This window comes from Fundulus heteroclitus, chromosome 1, assembly GCF_011125445.2.
Source record: "Fundulus heteroclitus isolate FHET01 chromosome 1, MU-UCD_Fhet_4.1, whole genome shotgun sequence".
In the NCBI taxonomy this organism is placed as follows: Eukaryota; Metazoa; Chordata; class Actinopteri; order Cyprinodontiformes; family Fundulidae; genus Fundulus; species Fundulus heteroclitus.
Genome location: NC_046361.1, coordinates 36,895,521 through 36,913,110, shown reverse-complemented (window position 1 = coordinate 36,913,110; position 17,590 = coordinate 36,895,521). Strand labels below are relative to the sequence as shown.

Below are 17,590 nucleotides of genomic sequence, written 5' to 3'. Positions count from 1 at the left end.
CTCAGTTTGCTTTTCATATTAATAAAGTGTTCGACAGTTCCTAGTTGTGCTGGCTTGGCACAATGATGAGTAAATATCTTAATCTTAAGTTCTTGAAAGGCTTGCAAATAGTTTCTTTGTATACTGGCCAAGGGCCTGGCTTTCCATTCATTCTTATCAGGTGTGTAAAATCTTAAAACACCCAAAAAAACCTAAAACATACAAAATACTTTTACTGTCGCTTTTACCTAATCCTTCACACTTATTTTTATGATCACAGGTAAAGCTGCAAAAGACTTAAGATGAAATTTGGCACCAAACTGCCCAACTGATCGATATAAAAGAGGCACAGATGTGCTTTAATAACTGTCTTATTTTTATTAGCATTTACTATCTCCAAAGAATTGTAAACAGTTAGCATTGCTTTGTAGTATCAAAATGGCCACAATCTAGGAAACTTCTGCTGAGAAACCTGCATTTGAAAGAACGGTTTCAGAGGATCTGGAACCTTAAAGTGAGAAGTTCAGCTACAGTGAAAAATACTTCATGACGTCCGAGAGGAGCTTGTCTAACAGTGGCTACAGGTTGTTATGAATGCATCTGCATTCACAGTGAAATGGAAACTTTCAGACCATAGCCTTATGTCAAGAAGGGCAGCAAAAGAGTCGCTTCCATTCAGGAAAAACATCAAGGCCAGACTGAGAATCTGCAGATGAACAGTAAAAAGGTACTCTGGGGGCCGTTTGATTGTTTGGGATGTCATAAATCATTTAAGAAATAGGTTAGAGCCAACATAAATCCAGGGTTGTGCCAAATAGCAGCCATTCAGTCATTAACATATTATAATTAATCAAATAAAGTAGAGCTTTAGCTTCCAGTCAAAATTATATACCATTTTTAGCCATTATACTGCCATTATTATCTCTGAGATGTATTCTAATCACTTTTACAGCATTGGCATCTCTGGCATAGATGTGTAATAAACAATTTAAAATCTTCACACACAGTTATTGGCATCACTGCTGTTAATACTTTGTAGAACTTACTTTTACCAATAGGTCAGCACTTAGTCTCCTCCTATAACATTTCATAAGGTAGGAGCATAAAGAGAGAGGTGGATATTGTGCCTGGTCAACCCTTCCTGTGTTAATTTGGCCTTTGGTTTTAAATCCTTGTTCTACTGAAAGGTCTCCTGATTAATTTAATTTGATATGTTTTCAAAAGAGTTCATGCTGAAATGCACTCTAACAAATTACTCAGTGTCTTTGGAAACGGAATCAGCCCACAGTGTCACAGATCAGTCACCTTCCTTTACTGTGGGCAATGTTTGGCAATGTTCTGCTTAGTGCTGTGAAATGTTGTTTACCCCCTTAGAGATTCCTTACATTTTTCCTTTCCTGTAAAACTAAAAAGCTTCAGATCATCAGTCGGATTTTATTGTCAGACAGAATTAAGTTGTAGGTAAAAAAAAAAAATACAGTTTTCAAATATTTTACCAAATTTTTTTTACAATCTTTTTGTATATGTCCATATTTGTCGGCTAATATATATATATATATATATATATATATATATATATATATATATATATATATATATATATATATATATATATATATATATATATTATATTCTGTATTTTTCATTCAAAAACAACCGAATCTGAAACCCGGAAGTGAACTACAACGCAAACCGGAAGTTCTTTCATTTTACCTCAACAGCGAAAATTATTAGCTTGGTTTCCCTGTGATGTCGATAGGTGGACCAAAACAACGACATTAGCCTTCCGTGCTGTTGTGTGGGATGCTGTTTGTCCGTCAGCCGGCTTTCAAGCTATGCTTTGGGCCGTCTTAGTGATCTGGAGCGCAGCCTTTAAACGCAGCGGAGGGATTTTATTCGAGAAGAAGCTAAGCTGCTAACAGCTCAGGAGCAGCTAGCTTCATGTTGTTTCTCCACCGGACTCCTGCTGTCTAACGCTCGTCTGGATCATCCCAAAACACTGCAGGTAAAATAAAGCAGTCATCCGCAAGGGACATCAGCTTAAGACAATATGTTTAGTTTTTTGAAGTTAGTTTATTTGACGCTGTCGGCCATCAGAAAGGAGATGTTGACGTTAGCAGCCACAATAAACAGCCACAGCCCCATCACATGTGTGTTTGGCTCAGAGCTCCATCACAGCTGAAGAACATAATTATGACTTATCCTGCTTTCTTCTGATAGATAACTACGTCTGTACGTGTATTTGTTTGCCTGACAGAACACATTTTATTGAGATGTCTGTGGAAGCATTTAGCTTCTTGTCACAATAATTTCAAAAGTCTTTAGCTGGCATTGGAATAGTCTGGTACATGCAGTGGTTTAGAAAGTCTGTGAAAAAAAAATATGATTCCTCTTATAATGTGATATTTATTCAGCAAAGATTAACTATATATATATATATATATATATATATATATATATATATATATATATATATATTATTTTTGAGGGGAAAACAGGGGTTTAACAACCTAATTAATGGTGATGGAGAGGGATCAGTGGACCAGTCCATCCTCTCTGTATACAGACCTGTCACCATCCTGGATCAGACCAATGAAAGGGATGTCGCTGAGGAGCAGTTATTTGTGAAGAGAGAGAGAGAGAGGAGGAGTGGGGAGAGAACACAGCCCTGGGGAGGCGTCGATACTGGTGGTCAGTCAGGAAGCTGGTGATCCACTGACAGGTGGAGGCTGTGTCTGTGGATCACCAGCTGTGTCTGAACTGAAGTCCACAAACAGGATTCTGCCGCAGGTCCCTGGGGAGTCGAGTTGATGCAGGAGGGAGTGCTGTCCCAGGTTGACTGTATGATCATCTGCCAAACCTTTTGCCCAGTAAGCAAACTGTAGCGCTGTCTTTCGGATGCCTCAACAACGCCAGTCGCTCAAAGGATTTCATGTGATCACAGACATCAGGGCTGGTAACATTTAACATCGTGGCGGTGCGTTTCTGTGGGACCAGGGTGATGGTGGAAAGCTCCCACAGATCTAGAGACTTGTTGAAGGTCTGAGTGAAGATGTGGGCCAGTTGGTTTAACGCTGTCTTTCAGACATGAGAGGAAGACATTGTCAGGTCCTGTAGCGTTCCTGGTCTTCTGATGCTGAAAAGCCTATTTATATATAACTGCAGCAGATCAAGAAGCTTTATTGTCATTATGTGTCACCATAATGACATTTTTGGTGAGGCAGACATCGGCTCAGACGCATGAAATACTCATAACACGCAGACGTAACAAGACACGATCCTTGACAACGATGCAACCACAGTCGTTGTGTGACCGTTGTCACATCAAAACATAAACGGCCCTTGTTGGAATTTCCTGCAGCTCCATCTTTTTTGTACTCTCCTCCTGACTGGTACCTTTGTACAGCGAGATCCTGGTGGTCCTCTGTAACCTTTCTGCAAACAACCGTAGTGCCTATGGTGAAACCCTGAGTTATTAGGGATTGTGTTTTAACTCCATTTGGTCTTTTTTTCCTCATTCTGATGATGCAGGACAGCAGTCTTCAATTCCAGTCCTCGGGGTCCGGTGTCCTGCAGCTTTTAGAAGTATCTCAGTCATGAATTAAATGACTGAATAAGCCCCTCAGTCTGCAGTCAACTTCTCCAGAGTCCTGCTAATGAGCTGATTATTTGCCTCAGGTGTGTTGGATCAGGGGTACATCAAAAAGTTGCATGACACCAGACCCCGAGGACCCCCAGTATAGGCTGTAAGTATCATTATTAGTCTGTGGGCTGCACACTGATCTCACTTGTTACGGTTGTAGCATTGTAACATTCAGATAATATCAGGGTCCTCACCAGGATTATTTTTCAGCGTAACGGTCGACGGCTGGCGGCGGGGATACGGGGGTGGGGGCAGGTTTCACGTGCTTCTCTGGATGCATTCCTGCATCAGAGCGTTGTGTATTACAGCTGCAAGGGGGCTGTTCCTTAAGCTAATAACAGCTAACGCTAGCTTTAGTGTTGTCTGGGACGTTTACAGCTGTGCTAATGCACGTTCAAAAGCTTTTCTGACTTTTCTGTGTTGCTTTCAAACATCCATGTCATACTGTTCTGTGTCGTCTCATTTTTTTATGAGCGTAACGGTCTAATTTCAGCTTAACTCTGAGAACTTTCAGCGTAACGGTCCACTACGCTGAAATGCGCTGGCGAGAACCCTGGATTCCCATATCTAAGAGTTGCTACACCTGTTGAAAAGTAACTTTTTTTTCTGTGTTGTCTCTCTTATTGTAGCTCATCGGTGGCAGCAGAGGAAGGCAGAGGTGGAAGTCGGTAGCATCCCTTGTCCCGATCAACCTCGGAGATGACGTCACAACAACAACAACCGATCCCAAACGCCGGCATTCCTGCTCATCTGGCTCCGAACTCCTCTGCTCAGCAGGCTCAGTCCCACCTGCAGCACAACCGCGTGGACTCGGGTCAGAGCCGGGCGAACGTCGGTCCTCTGGAGCACCGAGCTCTGACGAGCAGGCGGGGCTGCCGCAGCGTGGCCGCTGGCAGCGGCGAGGCGGCTAACAGAAACCTTTCTACTCGCTCCACAAACTCCAGCTCGTCCAGAGAAGACCGGGGCTTTGAGCCTTGGCCCGAGGAAGCGGTAGACAACTCCCACGGTCTGTACTCCCTTCACCGCATGTTTGACATAGTCGGAGCCCAGCTAACGCACAGGGACGTCAGGGTCCTGTCGTTCCTGTTTGTCGACGTGATCGATGAGTACGAGCGTGGCGGTATCAGGAGCGGCAGAGATTTCCTGCTCGCACTGGAACGCCAGGGCCGATGTGACGAGACGAACTTCCGACACGTCCTCCAGCTTCTGCGGATAATCACCCGCCACGACCTCCTGCCTTACGTCACCCTCAGGAAACGGCAGACGGGTGAGTAAAGGGCTTTGTGCACCGTTTACAGTTCATCTGTAATTGTTTAGAATGTTTGCCAACTATATTTAAGTTTATTGTTAACGAGGTTATTGATGATCCATCAAACTAGCAGGAAATCAGAGGAATTAAAGGATGTTTTCTGTTCTTAAAGGTTGATTTTTAATGTTCAGACTGAACAAAATGAAACAGTTCAAGCCGGATTAGAATAAATCAGATCAGGTCTGCTTCAACAGACTGGTGGTACAACTCCAGGTCCTTCTAATTTCACTGTTAGAACCCTAGCGCCAAAAACCCAGTTTTGTCTCAGAATAACAGCTGACAGCATCCTAACTGGACCGGAGGACAGCATCTCTCTGGAGGCGGAGGTGACCTCATGGAGACCAGCGGCCAGAGAAAACGTCAGCTCCACGTTTTAAAGTTCCTGAATCATCAGACGTTAAAAAACAATAAAAACACAACGCTGTGAAGGAGTGTTGGCTCTGGATAAACATGAGCAACGTGGACCAATGTGGACCCTCAACAGTCTCTGCTTTCAGCTGAAGCCCTCAACGCTGCTGACTGCTCTGTTCCTCCTGCTGCGCTCAGAAACACGGGGTTCTTTCACGTAAAGCGGCCGCGGTGAATAAACACGTGGTAGGCCTGTTTGCAGCGCTAAATATTGATCAAAGATCAGAAATAAATGTTGGGATCATAACGCAGACTTTCTTAAAATAATCTTTGTATTGGGCTGGTGGTCATGAAGGTTGGTTTGCATTAAATGCAGCCCTGGCTATTTTATTCTGTTGCTTAGCGACATATTTTTATATACAGAACACACAAACACTGAATCCAAACTCAACCATTTATTCAACCAACTTTTTACCTAAACTGCAAGTTTTTAAAAAGTAAAAAGAACGCATGCTCTCTGAACTCTTTCAAGGGGGCGGGGCTTGGTTCCTGGGTCTGCGTTGTGATTGGTTGGGAGGATGTAATGACTGTAGCATTAACCTACACGGCTAGAATGCAAAGGGAAGAAAACTGTTCTATTGAACTTTTTATTGACTCTTTTTTCATCGATATACATCTATCTATTGATATATATATCGTTATTGAATTATCGTCCAGCCCTACTATATTATCTCATGAAGTTCTGCACAACCCTATAGATGTAACGTCTTTATGCTGATGATATTCCGCTCTATTTATCCATTTAACTGAATACATTCTAAGCATGTTATAAACACATGGCAGCTTTAATGATTTGACTGTTTGGCTTCTCTGTTGCGAGAACGCACAACTTGGCCTCTTTTGACCAGAGCGCCATAAGAATAAACTGTATAGCCAGTAGTTTACCCTCAGCGGCATCCCCGCTTTGCCTCCAGTGCTACTGTGTGGAATCGCTGAGTTATTTTTAACCAGGATGCAACCCTTAGCGTGCACATTAGGCACCTCCGTGGGGCCCCATCGTTTCACTTGCACATCGGTGCCACAATTCTGAACATCTTGTTCCTGAATAAAACATGGCCATGGGTTAGTGTGACTGAAATCTCTTAAAGGGCCAGCACATCTAACAAGCTGCAGGAAGGGTTCTGATGAGCCAGAAGGCATCGTCTGGCTTTTTCTAAACTGTCTGCCGGTAAAATTGGAAATAGTTTCGTCTTGCCCCATTTTAACAACTCATGTTGTCCCAACAGAAAGACCTTGTTTTCAGACCCTGTGCAGGTGCAGGAGGGAGGTACACCCAGGCCATCCCTCCGTTGTCTAAACGGTCACAAACTCAAATCTGGAAGTGATCGTCAGCTCTGCTGCTGAGCTGATACTAGGTGTGTTGAAGCAGAGAGACATCTTAAAGTTGCAGGACACTGGCCCTCAAGGTTTGTAGTTTGAAGCCACTGGCCTATAGCAAGCCACTCCTCCGTGCAGCGTTGCGGGGTCCAGCCTGGACTGATCACTAGTGCATCACAGGGCATCACAGAAACACAAAGGACCAGCAGCCAGGCACACACTCACTCCTAGAGACAATTAGCAGTCCAGTCCAGTGTGAGATGTGCTGCCCACTTTTAGTAATTATGACTGAAAATTACTGAGAAGTTAACAATTGGCTTAAATGATTGCGATTAACACACAGTTTCCGTACTCCTTCCATCATTGCAATGTCTCCCTGACCTTTAGCATCTTAGCTACCAACATACATCAGAGCCCATCCAGTTGGACCAATGTGCTGTTTGCATGTGGAGCATTAATGCTTGGCTCTTAAAAACCGTAAAATATCTAGAAAATATTGCACCCAGACAGTCTTTTCTGATTGCATATACTGGTCGTGTAACAACGATACAGATTATATAAATTGAGTGCAGCTCTGATGGCTTTTTCGTTCTGATACTGTCTCTTGCAGAGCATTTTAATGTTTTGTTAAATCTTATTTTATGTGATGGATCTGCACAAAATAGTCTAAGTTAGTTCTTCTCACCTCTCTGGAGTCATGTTCTCCATAGAGGTGGGCTTTATGATGATTGGCCAGGAAAAAGAAAGCCTTTACTTGGTGTTTCAAATAAAAAGACATGTTTTGAGTTTGCCAAAAGGCACGTGGGCAACTCCCCAAATGCATGGAGGAAGGAGCTCTGCTAAGATGAGACTAAAACTGATGCTGTCTGGCCCAAACCCACATCACCCTAAAAACATCCTCCCCACAGTGAAACATGGTGGTGGCAGCATCATGCTGTGGGGATGCCTTTCAGTCGAGGGAAGGGTGGATGGAGCTAAATTAGGGCTGGACAATTAATCACATTTGCAATATAATCGCAATTTTTAAAAACACAATTTCTAAATCAGTGGTCTGTAATTTTTGGCTACGTAACAATTAACAGATCAGACGAATCCTTTAGGTGTCGGTAAAATGTTTAAAGTGGGTTTGCTCCACAGAGAAGGGAAGAGAGTTGCAGCAGAGAGATAATCTAGTTTTAGAATTTGTGTAATTATACTTTTTACCAGAAAGTTTCTGGAACCTCAACGTAGCATTAAGTACCGTCAGACTGTTTAATACATAGACTTGTTTGCTGGTTGCACTTTATGTTCAACAAGGATTGACGTCCAACTCAATTAAAAGCTATTCTCTTATATAATAATATTCTGATTAATAAAAACCAGTTAAGTTTAGTCTATGTTAACAAACATCCTTATCCAAAGGCCATTTCTGTTGATTGTGGTTAACGCAGAGAAAAATCTAAATTAAATCGCAAACATGGTTGAAATAAATCGTACAGCCCTATGCTAAAGGGATGTTTCTGCCTACGTGTGATCTGAGACTGGGTCGGAGGTTCACCTTCCAGCAGGGCAACGAACCGAAGCGTCCTGCTAAAGCAACACTGGAGTGGTTTAAGGGGAAACATTTAAAGGGGTTGGAACGGCCTAGTCAAAGCCCAGACCTCAGTCTAACTGGGAACCTGTGAAGTGAAAACCATCCAACGTGGAGGAGCTGGAGCAGTTCAGCCTCGAGGAACAGGCAGAGATCCCAGAGGAGCTCACAGAGACGGATCCAGAGATGCCTGCAAAAAGGTGGCTCTGCAAAGTACTGACTGCAGGGGGGGGTGAACAGTTATGGACGCTGAAGTTCTCTGTTCTTTTGTTCCATTTGTTGTTTGCTTTACAGTCCTCAAAATCCATCTTTGAAATTGTAGCCATGATCTGTAAATGAAAAGGTACAAACTCTCAATCCATCCATGTCAATTCCAGGTTATGATCCAGAAAAACATGAAAAATGTTTTATCTCTGGCTCAATTTGATCATTTTATTGAAATATACTAAATTTAACTGAATGTATTTGGATTTAAATCTGAACAACAACAGCAGCATAAATGGTTTTGGATTGACTTGGGTTCAGATCTGAGCTTTTTTTTTTGTTTTTATTTCGGTTTCTATAATTCCCATTTCTGGCGAACTGAACCAAAACATAACTTGTTAAAAAGCGGATTGCTCCACGATCGTTGGTGCATGTTGGGTTCCAGAAGTCTTTTGGTCTGAAGATCCTCCGTCCCGTTAGAAACCAGCCACTAACTCAGTTGTTTCCAGTGTGCCCAGATCCTGTTGACAAGTACTTGGAGGAAACATCTGTGCGATACATTTCACCAAGAGGAACAGAGCAGTGTAAGGACGCTGTAGCTCATAGGAGAACAGGTGGGTCTGTGGATTGTTATTTTTATTAATTTTTTATTAAACCTTTATTTAACCCGGTTGACATCCAGACCTCTCTCACGGGGGTGACCTGTCCAAGAAAGACTGCAGCTTACCGTCGTCACGGACAAGAACTAAACAACTAAACAGTAATTTGAGGAATAAATCCAGGAGTTATTGTTACATTAATAACAAAACTGAAATGGTAACAATTTAAGGTTTAAAACTCAGGCTTTGTTGGAAGGATTTCTGTTGCCGGTTCTGATGGTTTCACTATAGGTGGAAAAAGGAGAAGCCTTCTGGCATAAATGACTGGCATCCTCATTCATATTGCTGCATTAAAAATGAGATATTAAATAAACATAAATATTTCAGTGCTGTTTTGACCATAAACGTTTTTGCTCCAGAACAGACAAAAAAAAAAAAAAAGTTTCACACCTGTTGGTAATAAGGTTAAAAGTGACTGTTTCCCAACAAGATGGCGTAAAATCTAACCTCCAACCTGATTCCTCTTTGTAGGCACGTACCCGTTCATATGTTGCCCGCCATCAGGATCGCCTGTCGGTTCTCCCCGGACGAAGCCGGTCCCGTCTGCTCAGCATCGCAAACGGAAGAGGAGTAACTCATCCGCCGACTGCAAAGAAAAGCAAACCTGTGGTAAGAATTAACACGGATGCCAGGCTCAGTTCAGCGTCGCGTTAGAAACGTCATGTTAGTGGGTTGGAAAGGAGATCAGCAGTACCAGAATCACACTCAATATTATTGTTTATACACATATAAACACGAGCAAGGCAGAGATGCAGATGTCAGTGTTGCACAAATGTAATAAAATACAGGAGAGGTCAGGCCGATCGTCATTTACTGACTCTAATCAAATGGGATGATTTAAGTTTAGAGTCTAGGTTCTGAAGGAGCCCGGTGTCATTCTGGGACACTATTGACCACAAACACACTTTTTAAGGGGAACAAAAAGAATTTAAGTTATCAACTGCAGCAACAAAAAAAAAAAAACAAGTTAGGGCTGAACGATATAGAAAAACATATCTATAAAATAGAAATCGTACTGGTCGATATCGATAATCATCAAAACAATTCAAGCAATTTAAGTGCAGCCCTGACCATTTTATGCTATTGCTTAAAGCTATAGTTGGTAATCCTGTTCAGAAACAGTTTTTGTTATGCTTCCATCCTGAAAGTAGTAAATACATTATGTATTCAGAAAAAGGAGGGAGCTGCAGGCCTGTAAAAACTCTGACCAATCCCATCCGTTCAGTCCGAAGAGCAGCGATTGGTCAGAGTTTTGGTCATGCTTTCATCCTCCTCTGTCCCTCAGATTCTGTGTTTATCACCTTATCTATTGATTGTACCACATGCCATCATTCTGACGCGCTCACATAACTCCAGTGTTCGTGCTCTTTCCTTCTTAGTTTCTGCTTGCTGGCTGCGCATGAGCACTTCTAGTGTTTATGTATCCGGTTAGCTTAGCGGCTAGCTTAGTGGTTAGCCGTTCATTGTTGCTCTGCTGCTCTCACCGTACACTTTGAAGTTTGAGAGTCGCAAGAAGTGAACCGCATTCAAGTTTATGAGAAGAAGAGGAAGGATAAGACCAGAGTGAATTTGGGAGTTTTTTTTTTTTTTCACGTGATTACCCTGAGGAGCGGAAGAGCAACGTAAGACGGTCTTCCACATGCGCAGTTATTCAAAAGGAGACTTGGGGAATCTTCTGGAAAAATGGCAGACTCTGCCTTTAATTACCCTTTTTTTTTTTTTACATAAAGAACACACAAACACTGAATTCAAACTCAACCCTTTTTACCAAAACTGCAAGTTTTTAAAAAGAAAAAAAGAACGCATTCTCTCTGAGCTCTTTGAAGGGGGCGGAGCTTGGTGACAGCGCGTTCTTCGGTCTGCATTTGTGATTGGTTGGGAGGATCTAATGACTGTAGTATTAACCCACATGATAGACTAGAACAACACCTTTTTATTGACCCTTTTTTTTCCCTATCGCACCACATGATCGATATATAAGGGGGGAGGTGGCCCAGTGGTTAGAGCATTGTGCTTTTGTGTCAGGTTCTGGGTTCAACTCCTACATACTGCCACTCTGAGTCCCCAAGGTGATGGGTTAAATGCATAGAACAAGTTTCATTGGAATGTACTTTGCAATGACAATAAAGATGATTATTATTAAATATTGCTTTTAATTTTCATATGGCCCTAAAACAAATGTGTTTTTATATGAGCAAACCTGCAAAGCAGCAACTTAAGACAGAAGGTCTTGCAGTTCATTATTTTTACACCTCTGCTTAAGCAGATCTCTTTAAAAGTTATTATGCTGATGGGATTTAAGATTCGGCAGTTCCTACCAACCCAGCAGGCGGGGTTTATTCTTCATTAAGAGGTTCTTGCGTCAATTGTAGCTCGCTATCACAGATTTCAGAGCTACATCAAAGAATCCCCCCCAAAGAATCTGACGTGGGCTTTTAAAGTGTAAATATGGTCCTAATTTGTTGTTACGATGGGCCTCGACTAATGGGGGCAGTGCTGAGCTATTCCAGTTAGCTTCATATTGCTGATTGTGTGTAAGAAATTTTTGAAAGAGGAAGTGAGGAAACAGGAAGTCATGTGACTTGCTACGAGAGACTACAAAGAGGCAGGAAGAACATGATTTGATTAGGGCTGGATGATATTTCAATAACAATATATATATCGATTGATTGACGTATATCGATGATAGGAAAAAAAAGGTAAATAAAAAGTTCAATAGAATAAAAGTTTTCCTTCTTTTTGCATTCTAGCCTATCATGTAGGTTAATATTACAGTCGTTACATCCTCCCAACCAATCACAACGCAGACCCAGGAACGCTCCGTCACAAAGCTCCGCCCCCTTCAAAGAGTTCAGAGAGAACGTGTTCTTTTTTTTCTTTTTAAAAACTTGCAGTTTTGGTAAAAAAGTTTTAATTGAGTGTTTGTGTGTTCTTTATGTAAAAATAAAGGGTAATTAAAAGGCAGAGTCTGCAATTTTTCCAGAAGATTCCCCAAATCTCCTTTTGAATAACTCCCAACCAATCACAACGCAGACGCAGACCAGGAACGCTCCGTCACAAAGCTCTGCCCCCTTCAAAGAGTTCAGAGAGCTCGTGAACTTTTTAATTTTTTAAATACATGTAGTTTTGGTAAAAAGTTGGTTGAGTAAAGAGTTTGAATTCAGTGTCTATGAGTTCTGTATCTAAAAATAGTCACTAAGCAACTGCATAAAATGGTCAGGGATGCAATTAAATATATGTTTTGAATTTGTTGATAGATATCGATCAAAATGATTTCTATTTTGTCAATATGCTTTTTTTTCTATATCGTCCAGCCCTACGATTTGATAACAAGGCACAGGTGTTGAACCCTGGACTACAGTATGGTGTGCTGTCCAAACACCATAGAAGAAGTAGTTGCATAACTCGCCATCAGTGTTGTGATCAGGAAAAGGGGAAACTCCTTTAGATTCAATAGCAATATTTGTACTTTTGTGTTGGGGATGATTCTGTTTAGCACTGTGCTCACTAAATCTTTTTCCTTTTTTCAGATATTCGCCTTCGAGTCCGCGCAGAATATTGCCAGCACGAGTCTGCCCTTCAAGGAAACATCTTCTCCAACAAGCAGGAGGCGGTGGAGCGACAGTTTGAGCGCTTCAACCAGGCCAACACCATCCTGAAATCCAGAGACTTGGGTTCCATCATCTGCGACATCAAGTTCTCAGAGCTCACCTACTTGGACGCCTTCTGGAGGGACTACATCAACGGCTCGTTGCTGGAGGCCCTTAAAGGGGTCTTCATCACGGATTCCCTCAAACAAGCTGTGGGCCACGAGGCCATAAAACTGCTAGTCAACGTTGACGAGGAGGACTACCTGGCCGGTCGGTGCAAACTGCTCCGCAATTTGGTCGCCAGTGGAGGGAGTCTACGCGTCGGTAACCGAGACGCCGTCTCCTAGATGGACTCTGGGGACGGTGGCGTGTGGGAGCCGTGCCGCTGTGCTTCCTGTTTAAAGAAAAGCGTGAGACGTGGTTGTATTCTTGGATGTGTGTGCTTGAAAGGAACCTCAAGCCCATTTATTCCTAAAGAGTTATTCTTATCGGACATCTACTTGGCACCCGTAAAGCATAGCATGCGAGGAGACGTGGAACAGAGCCACCCAGGTGTTGCACACAGGCGTCCGTCTGGATGTAGATCATTTCAGTTCAAGTAGGGAATGGGAGTAACGTGTGCGTTAAACTTATTTCCTCACCGTTGTACGTTTCAACCTTTCATGCTGTTTTCTTAATGTCACCCACGACACTGTTCAACCCAACTCGAGTTGTTTTCAACTATGAGGGTAGAAGTTTTAATTTTAACGGTTTTTCATCATTTCCTCATTATGGAATATTTTACCCAGTTACTTCAGGCTGACTTGCAGCGTGTCAGATGAAAGCATCGTGTCCAAACACTACCCACACTTAGACCCGTTACTCTGTGGTTCTGATGTAAATGACTGATCACGTTGGTGCATTTTCAGCCACTGTGTCTTCGATTGAACCAATATGACTGAGCTCCTCGCCCTGGTGTAGTAAGTCCGTCACTGGTGGTGTTTTATTTTTCTTTTAAATATTAAATGTCTGACATTTTCAACCTGTACTTTATCCCTCGTTCTGTCGTTCATGTTACACAGATTTTTTTTTTTTTTTATTGAAACTACACTAAAAAAAAGAATAAATGAAGACCAATCGACTGTCTCACATTCTGTTATCATTTTACGGGTTTACACTCAAGGGGCAGATATCTGGGAGCATTTTGCACAGATGCAAACAAGTTTATTGGCTCCCCTGTTAAAGAAAATCTTAAATGGGATCAGTCTTTTCTTGCAAAAGGAAAAAAAAAGATTGGTTGAGAAGCTAGAGAAAAAGCTTTTTTTATATACAAAATTGCTGATGGGAAGGAGCTTTTATATGCAAAAGTCCATTTAAAACAAAAACACTTACTGTATTTTTCGGACTATAAGTCGCTCCGGAATATAAGTCGCATGAGTCAAAAAATGTGTCATAAAGAGGAAAAAACATATATAAGTCGCACCGGAATATACGCATTTATTTAGAAATGTATTTCACACAATCCAAGACTAAACACTGATATTTAATCTGGTAAACCAATTTATTAAATTACACAGCTGCATCCACAACCGGCAGAATAACATGGAACATACGTGGGAGGATGAATGGAGTAAATTAGTAACTCCTACAAGCAAAGTTTTATCCAGCTGAAAGTTGTCAAAGACCGTGAGCGTAGCGCTATGTGTTAAGCTAAAAGTATGGACAACAGACCTGTTAGCTAGCGATAGCTGTTAGCTTCACAGAAAGCCTAATAACAGGTTCTGTCACGGTCTGGTTCCTTAGAGCTATGGCAAGCCGATGAGGGCACAGTTCCAGCCCGTATTTTACGCGAGCGCACGTTTTTACGTCACCGCGTTAACACGCGGTGACGTAAAAACGTGCGCTCGCGTAAAATACGGGCTGGAACTGCGCGTTATTGTACGGACGATAATTGGCTTCATCGGCTTGCCATATAGAGCTGCACCACGCAACGCTCTGCTGCGTGAATGTAGATTGAAACAGCGAAACAACAAACATTAATGTTAATGTTTCAAGTAATTTTTAAGTAGCAGTATATAATTTCACATCTAGAGCGCCCTCTTGTGGCTATAGATGATAATGTTTACTCCTTGGTTCATGTTCTGTATGAATTACCATTTAAATTTGATATATAAGTCACACCTGACTATAAGTCGCAGGATCGGCCAAACTATGAACAAAAAGTGTGATTTATAATCTGAAAAATATGGTAGTCTAAATTTGTTGTAATTACTTTTTTTTTTTTTTTTTGCTGATCAGCATTTCCAGGAACTTTAATAAGTAATAGATAACTTTATTTCCCTGTGGGATAAATATATTTATTTCCCCTCCAAGATTCTGTGAACCTTGTTTCATGTATGTCGAGTTTAATAATCTAGAAAGTGGATACAAGAAATTAGCGTCTAAATTTAGCCAAATTGCAGTCAGCGCAAGCCCAACTGGAACCGAGACACACTAGGCTGGACGAAGAACAAAGTTCTTACCACACGGTGAGAAGGCTGCTAAGAGGGGTGAAGACATCTCTACAGCTCGCTGTTAAAGGAAAACAATCAACAGGCGACATTTTTAGGTGCATCAAGTCTTTCATTACAACTTTGTGTTTTGATTAGATGAAACAGATTCAGTATGGTTCTGCTGGGAAACTAAGGATCTTACATGGCTATTAAAATACTGTGGAGGATCTGTAATGGTCTTTGCCCGCTTCTCCTCCGGGGGTCCAGAGAATCTGTTTTTAGAGGGTATTTCTGCAGGACCTCTTTAAAATCTCAGGAAATGTTAATATAAAAAAATAAATGGATTTTTAATCCAGAAAACATAAACATTTGGCCAAATTAAAACTGATGACAGCCTCCTTCTATGGCCCGCCCGGCCCCAGAACCGTGGCAGAAGGACAGGACCCAACGCTCGGGATCTTCTGGACGAATGAGCAAGTCTCTCCTCTCCTGGTCTGTTCCAGCATTGTGAAATGTTACAGGAGAACAGTAGGTATCAATCATTTTGCCACTAATGATTTTCTATGAAAAATAAAATAAAGACTTTTTTACTGTCTAATTAAATGTAATAAAATCAGCATTGGATCTTTGTAAATTTTACATTGTCGGATTATGTTGTAATAGGAAAATTAATTTTAATTAATTTTTTTTTACAAGTCATTCCCAGAATAATTACAGTCTGTTTTGGGTGAAAATAAAATGTACTTAACCTTAAGCACAATTTACACATAAGAACACCCAGGCTTGTCTTTTATAATGAACCCACATCCTTCAGTGCTGTCTTGGTATCTGATTAGTTCCAGTTAAGGAACTGGCACTCCAAAAACCACGTTTACGTTTAAGGCAGGACAGAAACCACCTTTGCTTGTTCTTGCACTGAGACAGATGTTCCTCAAACTCTAGATAATGGTCTTCAACCCTGCTCCTCAGGGTCCCTACTGTTCTGCGTGTTCTAGGGTTTCATCTGAAGCGAGGACTCTTTAGCCAAAGGGGAAGTGCGTCAGCGTTCGCCATGATAAGTGCTGTCTGAATAGTGCAGTCAGTAAGGAAGGAGGTAGGAAAAGAAGCCATTATTCTCACTCCTGCAGCTAGTTTTGCCTAGGAACCCCACAACATCCCTTACTGGGACTAAGAACCCTTAAGGTATCCCATAATCCTTTGCGTGACATGACAAGCACAAATCAACGAAAATGTCCGAAATGTCCCTGCAGCTACTGCTCTACTAAACATGCTATTTTTTTTTTTTTTTTTTTTTTTTTTACCTTGAACACAGTTTATTGCATCTTCCACCAAAATACTAAAATCTGAGGAGGGGTTCTCTGCAGACTGACAATGGGCATTTCTAACTTGTCTCTGCAGCAGCGCACTGATTGGTAACTATTATTTAATTATCCTGATTGTGCAGTTCTTGACTTTCTGAGACATTATAAACTGGATGATGAAATTTCCAATGATCTTATTCGCCATAGTCCTACAAAGTGGATCTGATAAACAAAATCTCTGCAGGTAGCAGACTGTAATTTGAATGTTTGTTAATGTGATTATTTGCCTGATATTGTGTATTATCATTATGATTTGTGTTGTTTAGTCTTCCTGCCTCGGGGCTACAGATGAAAATGAGCAACTATGCTATAATCTGGCTCATTTACAGTCTGTACAGACGTATAAGACTGTTCATTAATGTGCACTGTTCCGAACAAATAAATTATAAAAAAACAAAAAAACAAAAACTGTATCGGGTAAAGCAGTAAAGTCCCAGATGAGCACTACCTCCTGCAAGTCAGATAGTTCTTATCTGAGTTAGTTTTCAAGGCCAATGGCAGCCTCCTTTCTCTCCTCCTGTGGGGTGAAGTGCTATCAGATATATAATCATTCCTCTTACAGTATTCTTTAAGTTATCCCTGAGAAAAAAAGCATAATAATTTCCTTCAGTAGCAACTGATTCCTGATTCCTAGTTTAAGCTGCACACATCCGCTTGTTCCTGTTTCCCCTGTGATTAGGCAGGATACCCTGAGGCTCAGGATAATCCTCTGCAGACACAACGCCGCTCTGCTGTGGTTTGGGTGTTCTGTCTTTGGGATCAACCAGTTTTTGTCTGAGAGTGTTATTAGGTTTGAAATTTAGCGTTGCTTATAGGAGGAGAACATAGGTTAGCTCAGCCGATGACCTCCAGAGCGGTGGAAGGCTTTGATGCAAAACAGCTGCAGCATCACAGCTAAAGTACACAAAGAAAAATATACAGTTCTTTACTTTGCTTCTTTTTACTGATGCATTAAAAAAATATATCATTTGACGAGAACTTGGACTGTTCAACAACAGACCTTTAAATATTCTACTCTTCACCTGACCCTCATTAAAAATTCAAAGTTTAAGAAAGGAAGTCCAGGAGAACGATAATAT

The 17,590-nt window shown here is 41.5% G+C and overlaps 1 protein-coding gene across 2 annotated transcripts; it reads left to right on the top strand.

Moving 5' to 3' along the window:
- Nucleotides 1–1,677: 1,677 nt before the first annotated feature.
- dedd (death effector domain containing) lies at nucleotides 1,678–13,804 on the top strand. 2 transcript variants are annotated; one of them, XM_012855601.3, is made up of 5 exons: nucleotides 1,678–1,984; nucleotides 4,252–4,889; nucleotides 8,940–9,044; nucleotides 9,561–9,698; nucleotides 12,620–13,804. In XM_012855601.3, exons 2-5 carry the CDS (start codon nucleotides 4,322–4,324, stop codon nucleotides 13,024–13,026), a joined length of 1,218 nt encoding a protein of 405 aa, XP_012711055.2. In that variant the 5' UTR covers nucleotides 1,678–1,984; nucleotides 4,252–4,321; the 3' UTR covers nucleotides 13,027–13,804. The 2 variants fall into 2 exon arrangements, with proteins under 2 accessions (XP_012711055.2, XP_035998053.1); XM_036142160.1 differs by lacking the exon at nucleotides 8,940–9,044.
- Nucleotides 13,805–17,590: the final 3,786 nt, after the last annotated feature.

Coding starts and splice junctions, on each gene's coding strand:
- dedd (XM_012855601.3), top strand. CDS start 4,322: ATGACGTCACAACAACAACAACCGATCCCAAACGCCGGCATTCCTGCT. Junction 9,045..9,560: donor TGTAGCTCATAGGAGAACAG/GTGGGTCTGTGG, acceptor TCCTCTTTGTAG/GCACGTACCCGTTCATATGT. Junction 9,699..12,619: donor CAAAGAAAAGCAAACCTGTG/GTAAGAATTAAC, acceptor TCCTTTTTTCAG/ATATTCGCCTTCGAGTCCGC.